Source organism: Symphodus melops, assembly GCF_947650265.1.
Source record: "Symphodus melops genome assembly, chromosome: 3".
In the NCBI taxonomy this organism is placed as follows: Eukaryota; Metazoa; Chordata; class Actinopteri; order Labriformes; family Labridae; genus Symphodus; species Symphodus melops.
The window spans coordinates 3094018-3116717 of NC_136693.1; the positions used below are offsets into that span (position 1 = coordinate 3094018).

Below are 22700 nucleotides of genomic sequence, written 5' to 3' on the forward strand. Positions count from 1 at the left end.
TGTTTCTTTGCTCTCTTTTTGCTTTCCACCTCTGAAGTGTTTCTCTCCTATACAGCGGGACTCACTGTGGTAGAAACACTCTGCCTAAGAAAGGACTCAGGTACTGACCTCGCTCCCGCTGGACTCGCTTTGAGCTTTTTGCACTCTGATTCACCAAACTGTCTTTCTGTCTGTCGTTTTCTTTTTTTTCCCTGCCTTGACTTTCACTATTCGAGGCTTGTGCTCACGCTTTTTTAAACGTATTTGCGTTTGAAGTTTTATGTTTTGGCACTCAGCACATGTGTTGATCGTGTTGTGCTTCTCTGAGGAGGCTTGCCACTCTGACGTCGTGCAGAGAAATCACTGTTTTGCACTGTTGCAGGCTTAATTTTGGGTTCTTTTTTTCATTGGCTTCTGTTCTGCTTTTTTTTCCACCAGTTTGATTTATTGTTCTCAGCTGAGAATCAGTCTGCGTCCACGCTGTTGTAATTAGTTTCATGATTTTACATCTCGGCTCGACTAATGTGGCTGCTTCAGAGAAAAATGAAAAACCTCATTGATTGTGAAAAAAAAAAAAATTTAAAAATCTGAATCCAATCAAGTAGTCCACACAATCCATTCTCTTCTGTTCTGTTTTCTCACTTCTACTTTAACCTTTTTCTTTGACGTCTTGTAGGTACGGGCCGTCTCCTCAGCTGCGGAGCCACGAGGAAGCCCGTGATTGGCTGCGCTCCCACTCCACCAGCGGGCTCCAGGACTCGGCCAGTAACTCCCCGTTCTCCCCGGGCTCCAGCCTCACCTCCCCCTCCGGCACCCGCTTCAACTTCGGACAGCTCGGTACGCCTCACACATCCCCAGTCGACAAGGATTAACACATCCCGCTAGAAACCCAAGATTGAGTTTTAAAGTGAGAGGAGGTGAACAGTCACGAGGGGGAGATAGCATTTCGTCACCTAGTTTTAGGAGCATAACTTACATATAAACCTTATTTAACTAAACATAATGAAACTATAGCAGAAGATTTTTCAAATTATATTGAATATATACATGAGAAAATATGTAAACCAAACCAAAACCATTAAAAAGCAAAAAAGTGTGAGTGTGAATCCATTCAAAATGTTGAATGGATTCTGGAAAATCTAGTGTCCATTTTGAAAGTATTGAAACACTTTACAGGCAAAACAATAAAGTAAAGAGTAAATCAGTAAAGTAAGGAAATCTTTACCTGACCTTAAAACATCACTGTCATCTTTTTCACAGCTTCCAGCCCGACCTCAGCCGCTCAGATCAACCTCGCCAGCATGCGCAACAACAGCCTGACCAATCAGGACGTCTCCTTTGACCCGTGCAGCGACAACCGCCTGAGAAACTCGTGCATGTCACTCGACGAGAAGACGCGCACCATGAGCAGGTCGGGCTCCTTCAGGGACGGCTTCGAGGAAGGTAAGAGGAGCCATGTTCACTGAGCCTGTGTGAGTCCTGGCTTTATCTCCTGATATGTTTAATGAAATCTGTAGAGAGGTGTAATCCTATTCCAAGACCGGCATGCCTCCATCCTTCTATGACTCTGATTCCCCCCCCCCTCCTTGTTCCACATCTCCGTGCCAGAAGAATTATTATTCCATTTGTTTAGCGGACATTCGGAGGGATTACACCCGCTCCTCGAGGAAAAGCCCTCGATCCCTTTAGAAATCCATAATCAGCTTTGGTGCGCCTTTGTTTTTTCATAAGCTTGTTTATCAGGAAAAGTGTCCAGCGGGGCTTTTCCCACCAGCAGGCAGACTCCACGCTCGGGTGACTTTACTTCACTGGAGTCGCCTCAATCCTCAGAGCCATAGAAACAGCACTATGTATTACAAGCAGAAACACAAAGACCAGGAGAGAGAGTCAAGCTGAAGAAAGTGTCAAATAGGCTCCTCGTAATGAAAAATTACATCTTAATAAATACTTACTTTAATAAGCTGCCAAAGAAAAAACTTTTTGACATATTGAAGTACACAGAAAATCAATATTTCATGATTCTCTGCCTTCAAGAGCCGTTATTTTTTTCTCCTGTTGGAAATGATCCTAAATAATAAGACAGGCACAGCGCTGTTATTATGTCACCCCCCAGCAGCGTTTCAGTCTCGCTCCATGACTCCGTCTTTAAGCAGAAGGAGATAATTACAGGGATCACAGTGAGAGGCGTGAGAGAGACGTGATGACATACAAGAATCCTCCAACACTACTTTCTCTCTCTCTCTCCCGTGTGTGTGTGTGTGTGTGTGTGTTGGCTCGCAGCATGCAGGTCTGTGAGCACATGCGGTTTGTGTGTATGTTGCTGAGGGGTAGAGTTACCCGACCGTTGGTTGATTGACGGGACAAAAGTCACATCATCCACCCGACACTTTGTCCTCAGTGAGAGTAACACCACCACGCTCTTGTCACCTCATCCTCTGCCCTCAAACCCTCCGACTCACCTTCATACCTGCTCACCTCCTCAGCCGGCTCATGGGTTAAAGGAAGTGTTGCAGCTGTAGTCAATGCTTGTTCTTAAATCATGACAGAATCCTGCACAGACAGTTTAATGAGATCTGAACCAGACAGTAAATATGAATTCATATTCTCCCTATTATGTGTCTCCGATGACACGTTGCTGTCCAGACGTGATTTAGATCAAACTGATAGTTGGATTGATTAACGTCTGCTCCCTGTGAGGAGCATGAACCAGCACAGCCTCTCTGTGTGGGTGATGACATCACCGTGCTGATCTGCTCTTAGTAAGGAAATGAAACAGAGCCGGCGTTGTGTCCTCGGCCTCTGATGTGTGATTAGTGGCTGAGTCATTACCATGGTAACGCTCCGGCTGTTATTAGTTGCGACACAGCTCAACTGTAACATTCATGTAGGAGTTTTATCTTTTATGACCCCAAAGCTGCTCGCATTACGTTCAGGATGGGGGGGGCCGTTAAGTCGAAGTGGAAACACTGGGAGGGACGGTGTCAAACGGTGGCCATGTTGGAGCAGGGTGGGTGGTTTGTGGGAGGGGCCTAAGGGTCAGACTGTTAGTGTACTTTCTAATCCTCACTTTCACTTGTTGTTTTTGTCTCTTTAGTTCACGGATCATCTCTGTCTCTGGTCTCCAGCACGTCTTCAATTTACTCCACTGTAAGTACACAAAACCTCAGGAGCTTAAATAGTGAAGGATGTGAAACGCATTCTTCTCTAATCCGACAATAAAGAAGCTTTTTTTCCCCCTTCATTACATTTTGGTACTTTCTTCCTCCTGCCTGTGCACATTCTCCCCACCAGGGGGCGATAAAACGAACACGTGAGGAGTTTTTAACTGTTTATACGAATCACTGAAATTCATCTTGATGAAGATGTTCATGTCTGGCTTTGCTTTAAAGTATAGACTTTAGGTTTCGAGTGGTATCAGCTTTAATTGAAGATTGTAGTAAAACATAAAAAAACAAAATGTTTTGAGTTATTTCATTCAATCAATCAATCAATCAATCAAATTTTATTTGTATAGCACCTTCCAGTACCAGATGGTGCACAAGGTGCTTTCATTCAACTCAAGTGAGAGAAAAACATCAATCAAAAACATAACCAGCACGCCGACATGGAAGTTGTGTATCAAACAGTTTTGTCGTCTCATCTGTATCAACTTGTTCATGAAAGTCTTGATTAATGGTCGCCATAGAAACAAGAGAAACCAGTTCCTTCTTTTGTCCATGGAGTAGGACAGACCAAACCACAGCTGGTAAATCTGCTGTTATACATTTACCGTCTCAGACAGCATGCAAGAGAAAAAAAAAAAAGAAAAAAAAGTCTGGCTGTAGTTTTACACTTAAAACCTGGGACAGCCCACACTTGCCAATCAGAGCCCGGTCCTTTTATGCACGGCCCCTCCTCCCTCTGTGGGCGGGTTTACTCACCTGTGCAGGTGTAGCAGAGACATTCTGAGACATCAGATTGCTGCTCAGCACTAGCTGGTGCTTAAGAGCTGAGAGGGAGAGTCACAGGTTTTAAGCAGGGGAGAGAGAGTGGAGGCAAAATGATGGCGACTTTATCCCTGACGAGCACCGTCACGTCCTGGCAACAAACGGTAGGAATAAAGAGGAACCTTTTGCAGTGGAGGATAGCTTTATTTATGTTTTTGCTCTGTAGCAATTAAAGGAGTAAATTACAGGGGTAAATACGGTGAAATAGAACATACAGTCACATATATTATGTCTGTCTCTGATTCTTTAATAACGTGGAGTCGACAGTTTCCTCAGTGGAATTCCTTATCATCCTTTAATGTATTTATATGTAAGTGTTTTCATACTAAAACTTCCCTGTATTCCTGCCATGATGTGTGAGATTGCATCAGAAGGAGATCTCTGTGTTTAGTCTGCATCGCTTGACAAACAGACTCGCTCTGTGTGTGTGTGTGTGTGTGTGTGTGTGTGTGTGTGTGTGTGTGTGCCTAGGATCAGATGGTTATGTGTGTGTGTGTGGGTGTGTTTGATTGACAGCTCTGTTTGGGTGTGCAGACAATGTGTAGACAGATGGCACTTTGTAAAACTTCCACTTACCATACTGGAGACACATGCTTGCACTGTTGGGTACAGCAGTCACACAGACACGAGAGGCTGTTGAAACCTGTTTAAGTGCTGAGCAGTGAGGAGGTGGAGCGGCAGGAACAAATCATTAATTATCAGCTGCTCTGCTTTGCTGCTTCTGTCACATGCTGCTCCCACTGTGTTCATGCATCCTTCACTAGTTCAAGTCGAGAAACTTTAAATCTGTGACACAATGCAAACAGATCCTGTCTACAGGTCTGGAAGTTTTGCAAACTTAATAATTTATGAGATATTCTGTTAATGACACAAACAAACAAGCAGGACCAAAAATAAAGTGTCTTTGGTGAGTTTAGTAAAATACAAAGTTAGTGTAGCCTTTAAAATGTGCATAAGCCATAAAGTAATCACTTGTATTTGACTGTTTTGTTGCTCAGCATTTAGATGCAGAGAGGGTGTTAGCATGCTAACTGCAACAACAGAACGGGCTGTATGTTATTTATTTTTATCTTAAATTCTTCTCAAATCTCAAATTAACTAAACACTGAATATGTCTGTGTTGTTTTCAGTTCAGTTCAATTCAAACTACTTTATGAATCTCTCCAGGGGACATTTTTAGATTGTGGGCTTTAAAGATTAAAACCTTCATCCAGTTTTAACCAACATATGAGCCAGAGCAGTGGCTGAAAATGGAAATGAGCTGTAAAAACATCTGCACACTGGTCAAATAAACAGAGTTTCCAGATGCAGTTTTCGTGCAGGTGCAGCTTGTTTACATGTAAATATGGGTGTTACACGTTTCACTGCTTTGCTCAACAGCGGCAGCAACGGCGGGGTGTGCTGTGTTCGTGCAAGAGTTTGTTTTGCCCGCTCTCTCTCTCTCTATGTGTTTTCCTGCCTGTATTTTCTTACTATTGTTTAGTGAGCAGCCTATAGAGACAATGGACTCTCTCTCTCTCACACACACACACACACACACACACACACACACACACACACACACACACACACACAGGTATCTCGGTGAAATGCCTTCAGGAGGAGATCTCTGCTTTCAGACAATCTCCTCCACAGTTTATAAAGCTCTTCTCTGTGGAGCTCATACATCAAACGGGAGTCATGTGCGTGAAGCATGATGTGACCTCCGGCAGCTTGAACCGCTCTTCTTTTTCATTATCAGTGCACTTCCTCTAATGATTTTTCCTCTCTCCTTCTGATGTTTGTTTTTACAGAACGAGGAGAAGTCGCAGTCGGAGGTAAGCATCAGCCCGCCCACATCCCCTCTTTCCTGTGTTTCTTCCCCGCTCTTTAATTTTCTATGTGCTGAAGCTGGACTTGTTGGAACATGGGGGCGTTTTCACAGTTGTGTCTGGTTACACGTGTAACTGTATTGTGCGTGACCCTGTAAAGGGCTCTTGTTCCTGTCTGAACACCTGCGTACACCTGCATGTGCTCTTTTATGCCCCCACTGCGTTTCATCCCTCCACCTCAACATATCTGAGCTCCAATCTGGGAGACTCCCTCATTTGTTACCATCTTTTTTTTTTCTTGTCATTATATGTGTGGTTACGGCATGCGTGCTTTAGATCTGGAGCTTTTTGATGACATGCACTTTAATGTCCTCAGATCCGCAAGCTGCGCAGGGAGCTGGACGCTTCCCAGGAAAAGGTTTCAGCCCTGACGACACAACTGAGCGCCAACGTAAGCGATCGAGCCTACACACACACACACACACACACACACACACACACACACACACACACACACAAAGATCACATTGATGGAGCTAAATAAAAGTTTTCACTGGCTGAATTACGCTCTGTTTCCAGCAGTTGTGGAGACATAACACTCAAAATTAAAAAAGTTATACACAAAAAGGTGTTAGAAGAAAGTCAGTGTCCGTAGTTTGCAGCAAAATGATATCTGTGAAATTCGTCGTTGAGCTATTTCAGACTAAAATTAAACGTGTTGGGCTGAACAACCTGTAATTGTCATAAAATGTCGTGCGAGTGTTGCGAGCTCAGAGAGTTGGAAGAAAATCCCTAAAAGTAGCAAAGTGTTTTTATAGGCTGATCTGTTGTTAGTGCATTTCACAATTGAAGACATTATTGACTTTTAGTATTAACTAAATGGATAAGTGCAGTAAAGTATGATGATGCTTTGAGATTAAAATGCATGTTGCAGATAGACTCAACAAAAAAAAAAAGCTGTGAAATTTGGCGCTCATCGCTCCTCAAGCACCCAAACACACGCAAGAACCTTTGGTGATATTCATCAAATACTGAGCTGATAACTCCCGCAGAGCACTTTTCCTCACACAGGGTGTAATTTCACATCGAGCAAAACCATCAAGAAAGTCCCGTTAAGCGTCTGCAGACACGAACCCCTCTGCCACCCTGCCTCCCCAGTTGCACAAGTCTTGCCACGCTTGGCTTGTAATCTGCTGCCTGAGTCAGAGCGTGCTGGTGGTTCAGCCGTGGATTAGAGATATGGAAGGAAGGCAAAGGGTGTTAGATTACAGCGAGGAGTCAAGTCTCAGCACACAGACTGTCCCAGATGTGAACTGATAGATTTACAGCTGATGACGCCTCCATACAAGAAGGTGCGGTATGACTGTTGAAAGACGAACACAGACAGAGGAGGTGGGGGGCATGAAGGTGGGATTGAATAGGCGAGGGGTGGGGGGGCTTTACTGATATATTTAATTACAAGCATTACACCCATGATGAATTATCTGAGCACACCTTCAAGCACCCGAGGCAGGAACTCTAAGAACATCACGACTGGAATCACATGCCCGCCAACACGTTACTCAACCGTCACACTCACTTTTTCTGCAGCCGTTTGTAATGTTTGAACCCTGACTCAATACAGCCAAGGATGACCCTTGCTCAAGTGGAGCGTCTCAACATGCACAATCAGCAAAAACCAAGAAATCCTTTCAAATGGTTATTTCATGTTTTTGACCTTTAGATATGCGAGGCAAATGTTGCTCTGAGTTTTCCCTCTATGATCAAATTTCATCATTTCATTACATGTCATTTATAACTGCTAACACAGCCTCCGTGTTTCTCCCCCTGCAGAAATAATATGCAAAACTCCAAAAGAGACAATCACCCTGAATAACATGAAGCCCATTCACACCTAAACTTTGAGCATCACATTATCATTAAAACATCCATTAGCTGTTTACAACAAAATGCTGCAGCCAGACCAGGTATTAACCAGGTCCAAAAGGTCACATCCTGTTTTCCTTACACTGGCTTCACATACATTTTAGAGCACACTCTGATATCCTTGTTCTTACTCTTGAAGCCCTTCATGGATAGACACCAACCTTTTATGAGCTTCCACTCAGCAGATCTCTGAGGTCTTCTGATCAGGGTCTGCTGGTGGCTCCGCCCTCCAGACTTTAGACTAAGAGAGACTGTGAGACTTTTGGGGTCGTAGCTCCAGCTCTTTGAGAACAATCTGCCTTTGAGTCTAAGATTTATGTTGACTCTTAAAAAAAGCAGCTTGAGACGTAGTTGTAGAGACTTGCTATTTCTTCTTCTCTTTATTATATTATTGATGTTCCTGTTTTTATCTCTTTGTAAAGCACTTTGTGGCTCTCTGTTCTTTAAAGGTGCTATAAATAAAGTTTTTATTTTTAGGTAAAATATTTGAGTTATGTCATGGGGAACTGCCGATATGTTGGGGTGCTATTTTTTACTGTTTATTTTAAAAAATATATGAGGAGAATAGACAGATTCCTGATGGGGCTAAAGCGCCCCCTAGCTGCGGTGCAGCTCTGGAAATCTGCTTGTATTGGTTGCATGAACCAACCTGCCCCGTGTGAAGCGTCTCACGTTGATGTCACTTAGTCCAAAAACATCGAAAAAGATCCGTTCACTCTGTCAGCTTTGAAATCAGAGAGCCTACAAAGAAAAAACAACCTAAAATGAAAAGACGATTAGGAGAAGATGACTCCACTCTGCCGTCATTAAAGTCTTTGGCCTCCGCAGTAATGACTGATCAGAGCTCACAGGAGTGTTTTTGCTAGAGGTGATGTCACCGTTTGGCTTCAGTGCTGTGTTTGTAGTGTGGGAAAGCAATCCACCTCCATGTGACCTTCAGGGGATAAGCATCTATTACAGGCTGCTCTTATTTTACATGACGGCTTGTATGTGGTTCTGTTTTTTATTTGGCTAACAAGATTATTGGACTGATGTCATTTTCTGGGTTTTAGCCCCGAGGTTTCAGCGGTAAGACAGAAAGCTCTGAACTTCTCTCAGAGACAGGAGGTATTTAAGGATTCAGCATCGACTCAGCTCAAAGTCTGTGTTTCGGTGATTATGTACAGTCTCATGGAGATGTCTTCATCTTCTCTCTGGGTCTTAAATCAAATCTCTTCATATTCATTCTGTCAGAAGTCCAGTTAGCTCCCTCCCTTAAACTCACAGCACTTTATAACGCCTGTGCTGGGCTGATTCCCATCCAGGAGGAGCATCTCAGAGGAAGAATCCACTGAGATGTCATGAAGGCTTCACTCCTCTCAGTGTGGATACAACTCCAAGAGAGGTTTTTAGAAGGAAAATCTTTTTGTATTTGCAGGAGGACACTTCTTTGAGTCTCTCACGTTTTTGTTGATTTCATCTCCGTGTTTCAATCATTGTCGTGGAGTTTGACTTCACTCTTCAGTTCAGTGTTTGTTACAGCGAGATATCTGAAGGAGTAAAAGATGAAACTGGGCTGAAGTCTTGCTGACAGATTTTTCTCTGCCAGTCGATACGTTTTGGGTCGGAGAATTTGGATTTTCCATCTGGTTAGAAATTCTTGAGAAGCGATGCATGTGGTATTCTGTCTGCAAATCAAAACATGTGAGATGAATGAGAAGCAGCGCCAGGTGTCTTTGTCTCGGCGGTGGTGGGGTTACATGTCGTTGTGTTTCTCCTGCAGGCTCACCTGGTGGCAGCGTTCGAACAGAGTCTGGGCAACATGACCATCAGACTGAAGAGTCTCACCCTGACGGCAGAGCAGAAGGTGAAGAACGGCGCCGCGTGTTTCCAACGGGTTGTAAAAGTACGCTAATGAGAAGACGTGCAAAGACTCATGTCTCTCTCTCTCTCTCTCTCTCTCTCTCTCCCTCTCTCTCTCTCTCTCTCTGCAGGACTCGGAGCTGAATGAGTTGAGGAAGACCATCGAGCTGCTGAAGAAGCAGAACGCTGTCGCTCAAGCTGCCATCAACGGCGTCATCAACACGCCGGAGCTCACGCACAAAGGAGACAGGACAGGTACACACACACACGACCGCTTCTCTCACGAGAAAAATTTCAAGGCAAAACTGTATAAAGAGACTTAGACTGAACTTTATTGATCCTTTTGGGATGACTCCCTCAAGGAAATTTAGGTTCCAGCAGCATATACAATAAAAATAAAAATGTAGCAGGTAACAAAAGTAACAATATAAAGAATAATATAGCATAAATAATAGAACACTCTTCCGTTGGAAAAAATATACAAAAAATATGCATGGAAGAAGCAGAAAAAAATATACAAAAAAGGCAATGATTATTATTGCGATTATTATTGCACTCTTGTAAAAGATATCTTCTTATCAGATGCATCTCAAAGGGTTTGTTTCAATACCATAAAATCCGTCCGTCACCTACACCGCTTTTCCTGACCCTGATCCTGTGTCTCCTCAGCCGGCAGTAACGGCAGTCCTCAGCAGCAGCAGCAGCAGAATCAGCAGCCCGACCTGCGCATCAGACGGCAGCACTCGTCCGATAGCGTCAGCAGCATCACCAGCGCGACCAGCCACTCCAGCGTGGGCTCCAACATGGACGCTGATGCTAAAAACAAGAAGAAGAACAAGAAAAACTGGGTAAGAGGCTGCAGATTTAAAAAAACCAAAACAAATCCAAACAGGTGGTTTGAAGAAGTGAAGCGTTACAGACTCTTTGTTGTTTTTGTTTTTCTGCGCGTGTCAAAGTTTGTGATCATATCTTTGGGTTTCTCCCTCTTTAGGCATCTTTCTCTGGGGAAAAGGTGAATAGAGTTAGGACTCCCGTTAGAGTCAGACCGGTTTGACAACCAGCTCGTGGTTGATTTGATGATTTGCAGTCAAAAGAAATCAGACGTGTGGAGTTTAAACTGAACTAAAACGGCTTAAAGTTGTCTCTTCATGTCCTGCAAATGACCAAATCAATACGTGCTGTACGTGCTAGTATCTCGTCCTGTTGTTAGCTCATGTGTAGATCATACATCAAAACACCTCCCACACTTCCACAACTAGAAGAACATTAACTTCATGTTTTTTTTGTGATATCTGCTGAAAGGCTTTTTTGTGCACCGGAGGAGGTCAAGTCAGAGATGGCGAAGTACGAGTGTTTTTTTATCTTTCTTTGTCGTGATGTAAACTGAAACCATGTTGTGTTAGCCGCCTGTGGTCGTCAGAACCCGATCCTGATGTTGAGTTCTAGGATGAGAGGTGTCGTGCTTTTGTGTTATCTGTTAAAAGACATGAGCTCGTGTAGAGTTTCCTGCTTCGTGTCGCAGTGATAACAAACTGTGTGTGTGTGTGTGTGTGTGTGTGTGTGTGTGTGTGTGTGTGTGTGTGTGTGTCTGTGTGTGTGTGTGTGTGTGTGTGTGTGTGTGTGTGTGTGTGTGTGTGTGTGTGTGTGTGTGTGTGTGTGTGTGTGTGTGTGTGTGTTTTAAAGCTCATAATGGATCATCAAAGACCTCCTGTTTCACGGTGGTTGTGTTTGTAGCGTTAGCCTGCAGCTGCCTGGAGGTCGAGTCAAATCAGCCTCAGTTTTGTTGGAGCCTCCAGTTTTGATCTCTAACCCTCCATCACACACTAACACACTCCAGCCCATATGAACATGTGCTGTTTTGTCTCTCTGTCTTCCTTTGCTTCGCTTCACGCGGCAGGTCTACGAGGTAAGGCCGGTGAAATCAAAGCTGCCTAACCTCCTGCACTTCTTCTAGGTTACTAACCTCAGTCCTTTTCTTCCTGCTGTAGTGCCTGTCCTCTTCTCTCCAACACTGCTTCTCCCTGAAAATAAACAACCACTCTTATGACACTTGAGCCAGCTCTGAAAAGGAAAACTCCACCTGTGAAATGAGCTCTGCAAACATCAACACACACGCGTTTAGCTATTCTATTTTAGCTAAGCTGATTGGTCTTTTTCAGAAAACACACCTGAGAGTACAACCATCCCTTAGAAACATAACGCATACACTCACTCACTGTGTTTTGTGTTCAGAGCTGAGCTCAGGTTCATAAGAAAGTCTACCCATAATTCCCTTTTCTCCCTCACTTGCACTTTTTAGCAGCTATTCTTCTTCACTTTCCCGATACACTCCTCCTCCTCCTCTTCCTCGTCCTCGTCTCCCCTTTCAGAGTTTTTGGGATGAAGTCTCTGCTCACTCTCTCACTCTCTCACTCTCTCTCTCTCTCTCTCTCTCTTTGTGTGTGTTTTCGACCTGCAGCTACGGAGCTCCTTCAAACAAGCGTTCAGCAAGAAGAAATCTCCCAAGTCAGCTTCGTCTCACTCGGACATCGAGGAGATGACCGACTCGTCGCTGCCGTCCTCGCCCAAACTGCCCCACAACGGCTCTGCGGCCTCCAGCCACATGCTCAGGAACACACACTCCAACTCTCTGTACGTAAATATAAATAACTGTATGTGACTGCAGGACAATAAGAGATGTGCAGTGGTTTAACACGTGCAAAAACTTATCAAAAAATACTTTTTATAATACATTACAGATAGGAAAACATCCTCACTCTTTGACGCCACTAAACCATGTTGTCCTGTGTGTGTGTGTGTTTGGTGTGTGTGTGTGTGTGTACAGGTTGTCCGAGTGTTTGGACAGCGAGGCGGAGACGGTGATGCAGCTGCGCAGTGAGCTCCGGGAGAAGGAGATGAAACTGACGGATATCCGTCTGGAGGCTCTAAGCTCCGCCCATCAGCTGGACCAGCTCAGGGAGGCCATGAACCGCATGCAGGTCAGCACACACACTCAAAAAATACACACATTTTTATCATCAACTCCAGCAGAAAAAATTAGCCAGCTCTTGAAAACTTACCGCATTCTAAGAATTTGGACTGCAGTACCAATTTTAAACACTAGGTGTCAGAGTTACATATCCTTCTTTAAGTTAAGAATTCATCTTTGAGCTGAGGTTGTATGATTCATGTGTTTTGTGCGTCTTCAGCTGGAGATCGAGAAGTTGAAGTCAGAGAATGACCGTCTGAAGGTGGAGAATCAGGGCAGCAGGATGGGCTCCCAGGCCTCCATCTCATCCTCTCCTCCTCCTCACACACACAGCCAGGCTCAGGGGGGCGGGCCGGCTCTGCCTCAACACAGCCTCAACCTGACCACCAGCGAGTCCACCAGCCTGGGTAAGACCGAGCTCCCGTCATGGACAGGCATTTCGATTGTTTGTCACAATATTGTATGAAAATGAGAAACAAGCCTTGCCTGACTTTGTTCCACCGTCCTATCAGACATGCTGCTGGACGACACCGGGGGAGAAGGAGGGATGAGGAAGGAGGGGCGACACGTGAAGATGGTCGTCAGTCTGGAGGAGGGCAGCAAGTGGGGAGAGGTGAGACCTGTTTGAAAATTCAACTCAAAATACTAACGCTTCTTAACGTTCCTTTTTTTTTATTCCCAGCATCTTTAACAACATCTGTTTCCTCCATCACAGGAGGGTCGGACTCGTCATTTTCTCATTGGTTGCATCGGTGTGAGCGGGAAAACCAAGTGGGATGTCCTGGATGGAGTGGTGCGACGCCTTTTCAAGGTAAACCCCCTCACTGTCAGGGTTTTTCATGTTTAGAAGCTATGACTGGATGACATCCCTAAAAATCACTAATCCTACTTCAGTATTATTCACTCATCTTAAAGCCTAAATTATAAATGGGAAGAAGACATTTTGATTCCTGAAACAAATATCCAAAATTCATCCTTTTTTTTTTGTTTGTGTCTGACAGGAGTACATCACCCACGTGGACCCGATGAGCCAGCTGGGCCTGAGTTCAGACAGCGTGGAGGGATACAACATCGGAGAAATCCATCGGCCCAGCTGCCTCAGCGCCGCCCGGACGCCCGAGCTGCTGCCCTGTGGCTACCTGGTGGGAGACAGCAACACCATCAACATCCAGCTAAAAGGTACCGACTTATCAAGCTAACGTAGCTTAACAAAGAACGGATACTATGAAGGTTGACTGATACAATAACAGTTTAGGATGACTCATTTCTCCTCTGACGTTTTGTGTCCAGGCGTGAGCAGCGAGAACGTGGACTCTCTGGTGTTCGACACTCTGATCCCGAAGCCGATGCTGCAGCGCTACGTCTCCCTGCTGAAGGAGCACCGACGCGTCATCCTGTCGGGCCCCAGCGGCACAGGAAAGACCTACTTGGCCAATCAGCTGTCTCGACACCTGCTGCTCCTGGAGGGCCGGCCCCTGACCCCGCACGCTGTCGTCACGTTCAATGTGGACCACAAGTCCAGCAAGGTAAACATACACGTGTACAGATATCTGTATTTAAGATGCTACCTTCACCTCTCATGTCTGCAGATTATGTTCTAATGTCCACCTTACTTCAAAGGGAACTTTTTTACAAGTTGACATTTATTCTGTTGCATTTCATAATGAATCATATTTCTGTGTATATTCAAAAAAATGACTGAAAGTGAGACTCTATGAAGGAGAAACAAACCTAGCTGTAGCCTACTGGTTAGCATGTGAGCCTCAGGTACAAAAAAATAAAGCTTGAAAAATGTATATATATTTAGTGAAGCGAAAGAATAAATGCATCAAGCTTTCAAAAATGTTAAAAGTGTTCATTTCGTTAAAGTTAATGATCAAATATGAAACTGTCAAGTACAAGGCGATGTGTGAAAACGTATTTGTCGGGGTCAGAAGAATCTCGTGAAGTCTCCGTTAAGTATGTGCTTCAAAATGTTGTGGACGCTGGGTTTGAAAACGTACCGACATGTTGTCGCCTGGATAAAGAGAAGCACAGAACTCAATAATCCAAACATCTTGTTTCTTGTGGTGTGAAAGGTGTCCTATAAAAAGAAACGCCTCGGTTCTGTTCTGACAGATGATCCATATTCTTCTCTCTGTGTGTCTGCAGGAGTTGCGTCAGTACCTCTCCGGTCTGGCTGAGCAGTGCAGCGGCGTCCCGGGGACAGAGAGCCCTCTAGTGGTCATTCTGGACAACCTGCATCATGTCAGCTCCCTGGGAGAGATCTTCAACGGCGTCTTCAACTGCAGCTACCAGCACTGGTCAGTCCGTACACACACACACACACACATAAAGAGCCACACACACACATAAAGAGACACACACACACACGTTCATCTTGCATAATCATGATAGAAACAAAGTCTGGATGCACGATTGAAACTTTGTCAAACACCAGAAAAAATGATTTTCTCTCCTGATGATGCTCAGATTGAAATCATCTCATGATGTCTTCTTCTCTCCTTTCAGCCCGTATATTATCGGCACCATGAGCCAAGCGACGTCATCGGCTCCCAACCTGCAGCTCCACCACAACTTCAGGTACGCTGCGGCTGGCGTCCTCCGTTCATCTCAGCTGGATGCTGCCTTTCATTCAGGGGGAAATGTGAAGTAACGTGTCTGTTTGTACAGGTGGGTGCTGTGTGCGAACCACATGGAGCCCGTGAAAGGCTTCCTCGGTCGATACCTGAGGAGGAAGCTGATCGAGACGGAGATCGGCAGCCGGACGCGCAACATGGAGCTGGTGAAGATCATCGACTGGATCCCGCGAGTCTGGCACCACCTGAACCGCTTCCTCGAGACGCACAGCTCTTCTGACGTCACCATCGGTACGAGACTGATGCAGGACTGGAACCATAAAAAAAAAAAAAAATCTAAAAAGATGTGAAAACAATCAGGAGCTCACCTCTGCTGCTCTCTCCCACACAGGACCTCGTCTCTTTCTCTCCTGTCCCATGGACGTGGAGGGATCCAGAGTTTGGTTCACCGACCTCTGGAACTACTCCATCATCCCGTACATGCTGGAGGCTGTCCGAGAGGGACTGCAGGTAACACAAACACGTACACACATGCATGAATATACATGCACACACACACACACGCACACAACAAAGCTGTAACAATCCAGCTTATCCATTAAGCCTCTTGATTTGACACCCTCTTTAAAGGATCCAGCTGAGTGCAGCAGAGAGGTAATGAGTCTGGGAATTGCTGAGATTTGCCCTCTCAGAAGATCAGGGTTATGTTCATCAAAGTGAAATGGATTCAATTTGTTCTCTCAATCTGCACATAATTAGCATCTCATTTAATTAGGCAACAGCTAATCGGCGGAGCGCAGCCTCTGAGACAGACCGAAGGGAGGAAAGTGTTTCCTGTTAGCTTGGAGGTGTAGTGATGCTGAAATGAAAACACTAAGAAACGATCATCCAAACGTCCTACTTTTTTAAAGTTTGACCAATAGGAGCGCCAGATCTCTTAGTGGTTATGTTGTACACCCCATGTACAGAAGCTGTTGTCCCTTTGGAAGCAGCAGTGGGTTCAAATCTGACCTCGGCCCTTTGCTGCATGTCATCCCACACTTCAATTCAATTAGTTTTATTTATTTAAAAGCATGTTTTAACAAATAATGATAAAAATGATTAACAAGTCTTTCTCCTTCCTCTCAGCATTTCCTGTCAAAAAGACCAAAAATATATATATTTTTCTCCTCCTCACTCTGAGCTCCGCTGATCTCACTGAAGTCTTTCTTCAACTCTATCTGTGTCTCTGCAGCTGTACGGCCGCAGGGCTGCGTGGGAGGACCCTGCTGCCTGGGTGATCGACACTTACCCGTGGTCAGCTACGCCAACGCCTTCCGAATGGCCCCCGCTGCTGCAGCTCCGCCCGGAGGACGTGGGCTTCGATGGATACTCTGCTCCGAGGGAAGGGGTGAGGAAGGAGCCCCCAGCGAGCGACAGCGACGCAGACCCACTGGTGAGGACAAATATATGAGTGTAGATAAGTTAGTCATGCACAAATGTGTCCTGCAACACTGAGAAACTAGATGACTGGATGTGAAGACTTTCTTTGTTAAGCACAATGATAAAAAATGATTCAAACGTAGAAACAGGACTGGCCTCAGAGACGAAGGCTGCTTCTTTAATCGCCTGGTTTCAAAGCTCCATCAGACTGACGCTTGTTGGGTTTTTTTTGTCCACAGATGAACATGTTGATGCGTCTGAAGGAGGCAGCGACGTCGTCGAGCCCGCAGAGCTACGACAGCGACTCCAACAGCAACAGCCACCAGGACGACATCCTGGACTCGTCGCTGGAGTCGACCTTGTGATGTCAGGAGGAACTTATATCAGAAGAACTTTTTTTCTGCCGTGAGAATTTTCACGCCACAAAATCCAGCCAACCTTAATTTTGGGTGCAGGTAACCCAAATATTTTATAAGGGGAGAAAAAAAACAGATTGCGTTTAAAAAAAAAACAAACAGACAAAATGAAAGATTTTAGTGCACTGGGCTGTATTTTTTTTTTTCTTCTTTTTTTTCACCGCTGTGGCCCGTGGCTCCTCTTTTGTCAGGAGCCTGACTTCTTCTTCAGAATTAAAAGCACACAGCCTGTCGCTGTCAGTGAGCATCATCATCAGCCATCAGCCATCAGCATACACCAGCCAGGAGTCCTCCAACCTGCCCTGAGTGCAGTGCACCTGAGCTGCCTGCAGGTGGCGACACAGAGTCCTGTCTGTGGCGCAGCAGTGAGGTAAACGCTGCTGCGTTGAATGGATGGATCAACACTTAGCTGCTCTCTCCTCAGCTGAAGTTATCTGTGAGACTCCTGGAGGCTAAACCGAGCCAAAGTGAATGTTGTTTTTTTTTGTAATAGTTTTTATTGTTGTAGTTGTAGTCTAAACAACAACACAATGAAGCAACACATGCAATGCCAAACATTGGTTTAATTATCTGAAATCTAAGGAGAAACTTTTGATATGCACCACAGCCCCTCCTGACACTTTGTTGTGGCTGTAAAAAACAAAAAAAACAAAACAGAATTACTCACAAATTACAAGAAGTTCAACGGTTGACCCAAACACAAGTCGCACCTGCTGAAAATACAAAAAAGCTTTTTGCTTTTCTCCTCCGGTACATCTGTAGCTCCTTTAAAAAGGATGAAACCGCACTGACTCTGATTCAAACATTCACTCTGGCTGGATTTATCCTTTGTCCTTTCTGTCTGTGTTGTGATTTTAAAAACAATGCCTCCACATCGCTTTGACCACTTAATAAACCTTTGAGATCTCCACGCACATTTGGCCCAAACAGGCTGTTGTAGCACAAATATTTCATGGTGCTGGACTGATTTTTATTTTATTTTTTTTAAACAATGCCTTACTCTTTTCTAACAGACTATGTGCATTATGCTGATTCCTGATTTGTCGAAGTGGCTGTAAACTAAACAGGGCTGCGAGTCGACTCGCTTCTCGAGGAGCGCTGTCGACCTCTCATCATATCAAACACTGACGCCGTGGGCTTGAGACTCAAATGAGAAGCAGTACTTTGGGTTTTTTTCATAATAAGTTGTATGCATGTATGACCCAGTGCTGTGAAGCTGGTGTAAATATTTGGACCACTAGCAAGTAAGACAGAAAAGATATATATGTGATGTGTTTTGATGCTTGAGATCTGAATATTTGACTGATGAGGGAAGTTTAAAACGTGTTGATTTTATACCTCATCCCCATCCTGTACTGTGCGTCGCTCAGAGTCTCTTTTGCTTGTGTGATTTGTGAGGAACAAAATGTTTTAAATTTGACTAATTAAGTGAAAACTAGCGTACATGCTGCTTTGTGTATATTGATATAATTAAAGTATGGAGGCACATGTGGTTGACTGACAATGGAAAATGGTTCTACGTCATTTCTGTGGCTTAAAAAAAAAACAAAATGAAAGAAAAAAAAAGACTTTTTCTTTGTTTTCAAGCTCCCAGCTTGCCCTTCAGGAACAGTGAGCTAAAGCCGGGTTCACACATTGCTTCAGTGTTTCTTGTCACAGATCCTATGCAACATTCATTGTAATCCCCAAAAGGAAGCCAAAAGCTGAATGTGCGTTAGTCCAGCACTGCCGAGATGTACAGCATGGATCCAGATTTGTGTAGACAATTTAATTTGGATTTGTCCTCCATTTGTGTGTCTGTGTGTTGTTGGGTTTTTCTGGCTGCGGTCCTTGTAAGCACAAAGAGACACATTCTGCTCTCAGAGGAGTGGATGTCTTTGAAGCATTTGAACAGTCTGTCAGTTTATTACTCACAAACTCAATGAATGTTTAGCCTTCTTTGCTATGTACATTTTTGATATGTAACATAACTTTGTATATAGTTGATTATCTTGGAACATTTGATGACTTTTTTCTAGCTGGTTTGTAACAGTACTTGAAAAAGAGTATTTTGTGTACAGTCTCTTTACATCAGAGCAGATCGGTGCCGTTTGTCACAACTGGTCTGTCCAGGGCTCGTTGAATTAAATCTATCACTGTACTAGTCTTAAGTTATTGTGATTCAATAAAATTAATAATTATTTATGAATGAATTCAGTTGCAATGTCATCTTTGAAACAACACAAGCACAATGGAACTGCAATTGTTCACAATTTATTTGGTATTTGTACAAAAAAGTGTGGAATAAACATATATACAGCACATAATACAACATACATATTAAACAAATTCATATAAATTATTAACGGAATAACTACATCTTTTCAATAAACAACTCTATTCAAGGTAAAAGTAACTCAATAATCTTGGCATAAAATTTCCATACAAAGTTGTACAAAATACTGTACAATTGAACAAAGCTGTGCAAAACAGCAAACTGTGTCTCAGAAGCAGAGCCTGTACAGTGCGCATGCGCAGATGAAGTGACAAAGTGGAGTCAAACTTTTTTTTCTTTTTTTTTTTTTTTTACACAGACATTTATGTGTTCTTGTTTGATGCCGGCAGCTTCAGACAAACCGGGTCACAGTCTCTTATGAAAACATGAATTATTTATATCTTTATATTCCCTTTTTAAAATAAATTACGATACTGTTATTTCTTCTTCGTCTGACTCTGAGAAGTCCGAGTGCTTACTGGAAAGAGATGGAGAGCTAATGCTAGACCCTGCCGCCCTCATTCTCCCTCTTCCGAACTGTTCCATCTCCTCCTCCTCTTCTTCCTCGGCTGAGGACTTCTTGCCAACATCGCTGAGGTCCGGGTGCGGATTGGCTTTGGTGGGCAGGGTTTGCTCTCGGCAACCACCAGAGGACAGCAGCTCTCGTTCCTTTGAGTTCCTCCACTTCATCCGTCGGTTCTGGAACCAGATTTTCACCTGAAGAGTAAGAGAAAATGATTACTAAAAAAGCTCTGCGTCAGGAATGCATGTAAGCGCTTTTACGCACGAATTACGCACAACTTATTGGCCACTTGAAACACACGTGAACACTTCAGATCTTTTTACCTGAGAGTCTTTGAGTCCTAGTTTGGTGGCGAGTTTCTTTCTGTCGGGCTTGCTGATGTATTTCTGTTTCTGGAACATTTTCTCCAAAGCTTTGCGTTGTACATCTGAGAACACAGCTCTCCTCAGCATCCCTCTGCGGGGTTTCCCTCTGGCTGCCAGGGGCCAAGAAAAAGTCCCAGGAATGGGAACAACTGATGAAGATACTACAACAACAAAAAAGGAAGAGAAATACACGTTAGCATGGTTTAATTTTTTTTTAACACATCATCTCTAAAACCACTCTGCAGCCACAAATGACCATCTTAAAGCTGGAGGACAGCAGATTGTGTTTCTGCTTTATAAACCTAAAGCTGTTAGACTTCATAGAGGCTCTATATGAATAAAATGATTCCTCTTTAAGGCCTTAGTTTTCATTTGTTAGTATTGGAAGTTTCCCCCCCATTGGAACTGTGCAATACGTCTCCGTTTTGAGTGAAATGGCACGAGGTGACTAATTAGCACATTGGCCGGTCCCCAACCGCATTGGTATGGTAAAGAGGTAGCATATCCTTTAAGGAACCCTGTGAGGGCGGATAGAGGAGTTAATAAACCGTGAACGGTAATTGTGTAGTAATGAACTAACGCAGAAAAGACTCTGGACAGGCGGCGAAGGCCATATATTATCGCAACAAAAGGAGATTTACACTTTCAAACTAAACACAACTGCATACCAGAATACTGATGCCCGGAGGGGGGTGGGGGGTGGGGGGGGGGGAGAAGTGGAGGGATTTTTTCTTCTTCTTCTTCGTGCCTTCAAATCATTTTCATTAAATGAACACGAAAAGCTATTCAGAGCGCTGGAGTTGTTTTGTTGAGGCATTCAGCTGAGCCCATGAAAAGACTCCATCTCCATTATGATTTGGCTGAATGAAAGCACGGAGTAGCGACTTTATAGACTTTTCTAAGAGATTATTCTTTATCTCAACTGGCTGATTGGCGCGCTTGGAGAATAGAGGAACGTTTAGGGCATAGAGAGACTGAGGATTGGAGGTCAGTGGTAACCTATCCGATGAGCCACGCAGCCTGCAGGGGAAACTGCTGGGATATTTTGGACGCATCTGGGCTTTGCTTCACTTCAAGATCCCACCTCCCAAAACGCTCCCTTCTCTACGTATTGCTGCCAGGACTTCCTCCTCACTGTAGATGCCCTGTGGCCACAGCAGAATCAGGAACAAGGACGCGCTATGTGGTCTTGTGAGAATATTGAAAACTCTCAATAGCGCCTAATAGGGAAATTAGTGCATGACTGGTTCACGCCTTTGGCCCCTCTGGTAAAAGTCACTCTCCGGGGTATGTGGGTGGTTTGCCCGGTGGGAGCTGACCAAATTGGTCACAGTGCTGAGGGGCATTGTTGCCCACTATTGCGGCCCGGTGGCCCCCCGGGCTCTGTGGGAAAACGCAGGGCCGGGGAAATGCCAAAACGCCCCCCAATGGGAAACAGGGGGGACTATAACTCGCCACCCCGCCTCAAATTTAGAGCGTGACGATTTGGGATAATTGGTTAATTAGGGGGTGGGTGGGTGGATCCGGGTAGAGGCCAGAGCCAACAGTCTCCATTAATGAGACAGTGATTTCTTGTTTCTGGTTAAAAACAGTCTATGACAGGAGCTGAAGTTGTTTGACATTTTGATGCAATTAGTTCAGACCCCTTTTAGTCCAAAGAGAGATGGATAGGCATGACAGAGGACGTGCACAAAAGTCGTGCCTACCTGGTAGATAAGGAGTCCTGAAGATGGGGTGAAAGGTTCCATCAAAGCACGGGAAGGGGAAAGTCTTGGAGTGCAGGCTGTGGATTGTAGCGGGAGATGACGCTGTGGAGGAACATCACAACATGTTAAAAACAAGTTTTCCTGAAGGATGAAATAATACCAACAAACTCTCTGAAAGCATAAACCCAGCAGAGCGCGTTTACTCACATGTCTTTGGTGAGGGTGCAAGGATCGCGCTCACTCCAAACTTGAGATAAGTTGGGTCCTTGCTGCTCGGCACTGACGTTTTGGGCGAGCACGAGTCGCGCGTCACCGCGGTTGTGGCCACGGCGCGCTCCGCGGGCACGCCGCAGTAGGACACGGTGGTGGTGGCTGTGGGCAGGGTGGCGCTCACTGATGGGACAGTCCGGTTTAAGAAGGCGGCGGGGCGGCTTATCCGCAGCAGGTCCTCAACTAGGAAGCTGGAGTGGGAGGGGAAGACAGACGGCAGGGTCTGGTGCAGCGGCAGAGCGGCGGCGGGCCGGTACAGCCCCGGGTACAGCGCTGGCGGCGCGAGCACGCTTGGGATCATCATAGTCCCGGTTTGAGAAAAAAAAAGGCAGTGAATGAAAGCAGAGATACTCCTGGTGGTCGCTGGGAGAATCAGTCGTGTGAATGGCTGCTAACTCCTCTGGTCTCCTCACTCAGGGGAGAGGAGTTTTATAGCTGCCGGCCCCCCCTCGGCCCTCCGCTCAGCTCTGACAGCCTCAACAATGGGGCTCAACAAAGTTCTCCACATGGGTCGCTTTCATGCAGCATCCCCCAGCTCGCTGATTGGCCAGAGGACGCAATTTATGATTGCATTAGACTTCATAAGCAAGCAACACACAATGTAGCGACCACAAAAGAGGCTCAGTCATCAATTTTGCATGTTGACCACTTTC

The 22700-nt window shown here is 44.8% G+C and overlaps 2 protein-coding genes across 9 annotated transcripts in view; one reads left to right on the plus strand and one right to left on the minus strand.

Moving 5' to 3' along the window:
• nav2a (neuron navigator 2a) overlaps positions 1 to 17530 on the plus strand; it is a 197221-nt gene extending 179691 nt beyond the window's left edge. For 6 of the 8 annotated variants that reach the window (XM_079339368.1, XM_079339363.1, XM_079339366.1 and 3 more), the window contains 23 exons: positions 56 to 100; positions 656 to 816; positions 1240 to 1422; positions 3074 to 3126; positions 5759 to 5782; positions 6153 to 6227; positions 9465 to 9548; positions 9676 to 9799; positions 10214 to 10392; positions 10536 to 10556; positions 12003 to 12175; positions 12369 to 12522; positions 12733 to 12919; positions 13025 to 13125; positions 13228 to 13323; positions 13514 to 13691; positions 13803 to 14038; positions 14664 to 14815; positions 15024 to 15095; positions 15186 to 15382; positions 15483 to 15601; positions 16326 to 16526; positions 16753 to 17530. In XM_079339368.1, the coding sequence (XP_079195494.1) occupies positions 56 to 100; positions 656 to 816; positions 1240 to 1422; positions 3074 to 3126; positions 5759 to 5782; positions 6153 to 6227; positions 9465 to 9548; positions 9676 to 9799; positions 10214 to 10392; positions 10536 to 10556; positions 12003 to 12175; positions 12369 to 12522; positions 12733 to 12919; positions 13025 to 13125; positions 13228 to 13323; positions 13514 to 13691; positions 13803 to 14038; positions 14664 to 14815; positions 15024 to 15095; positions 15186 to 15382; positions 15483 to 15601; positions 16326 to 16526; positions 16753 to 16878 (2941 nt within the window). In that variant the 3' untranslated portion in view covers positions 16879 to 17530. The remainder of the gene's footprint in view (positions 1 to 55; positions 101 to 655; positions 817 to 1239; positions 1423 to 3073; positions 3127 to 5758; positions 5783 to 6152; positions 6228 to 9464; positions 9549 to 9675; positions 9800 to 10213; positions 10393 to 10535; positions 10557 to 12002; positions 12176 to 12368; positions 12523 to 12732; positions 12920 to 13024; positions 13126 to 13227; positions 13324 to 13513; positions 13692 to 13802; positions 14039 to 14663; positions 14816 to 15023; positions 15096 to 15185; positions 15383 to 15482; positions 15602 to 16325; positions 16527 to 16752) is intronic. The other 2 variants (XM_079339364.1, XM_079339367.1) reach the window with 2 other exon arrangements.
• Positions 17531 to 19309: 1779 nt separating this feature from the next.
• Positions 19310 to 22409, minus strand: dbx1a (developing brain homeobox 1a). Its single transcript, XM_079340289.1, has 4 exons — positions 21985 to 22409; positions 21778 to 21879; positions 20030 to 20232; positions 19310 to 19900 (listed from the first exon to the last, which is right to left on the minus strand). Exons 1-4 carry the CDS (start codon positions 22349 to 22351, stop codon positions 19610 to 19612), a joined length of 963 nt encoding a protein of 320 aa, XP_079196415.1. The 5' UTR covers positions 22352 to 22409; the 3' UTR covers positions 19310 to 19609.
• Between the last annotated feature and the right edge of the window lie 291 nt (positions 22410 to 22700).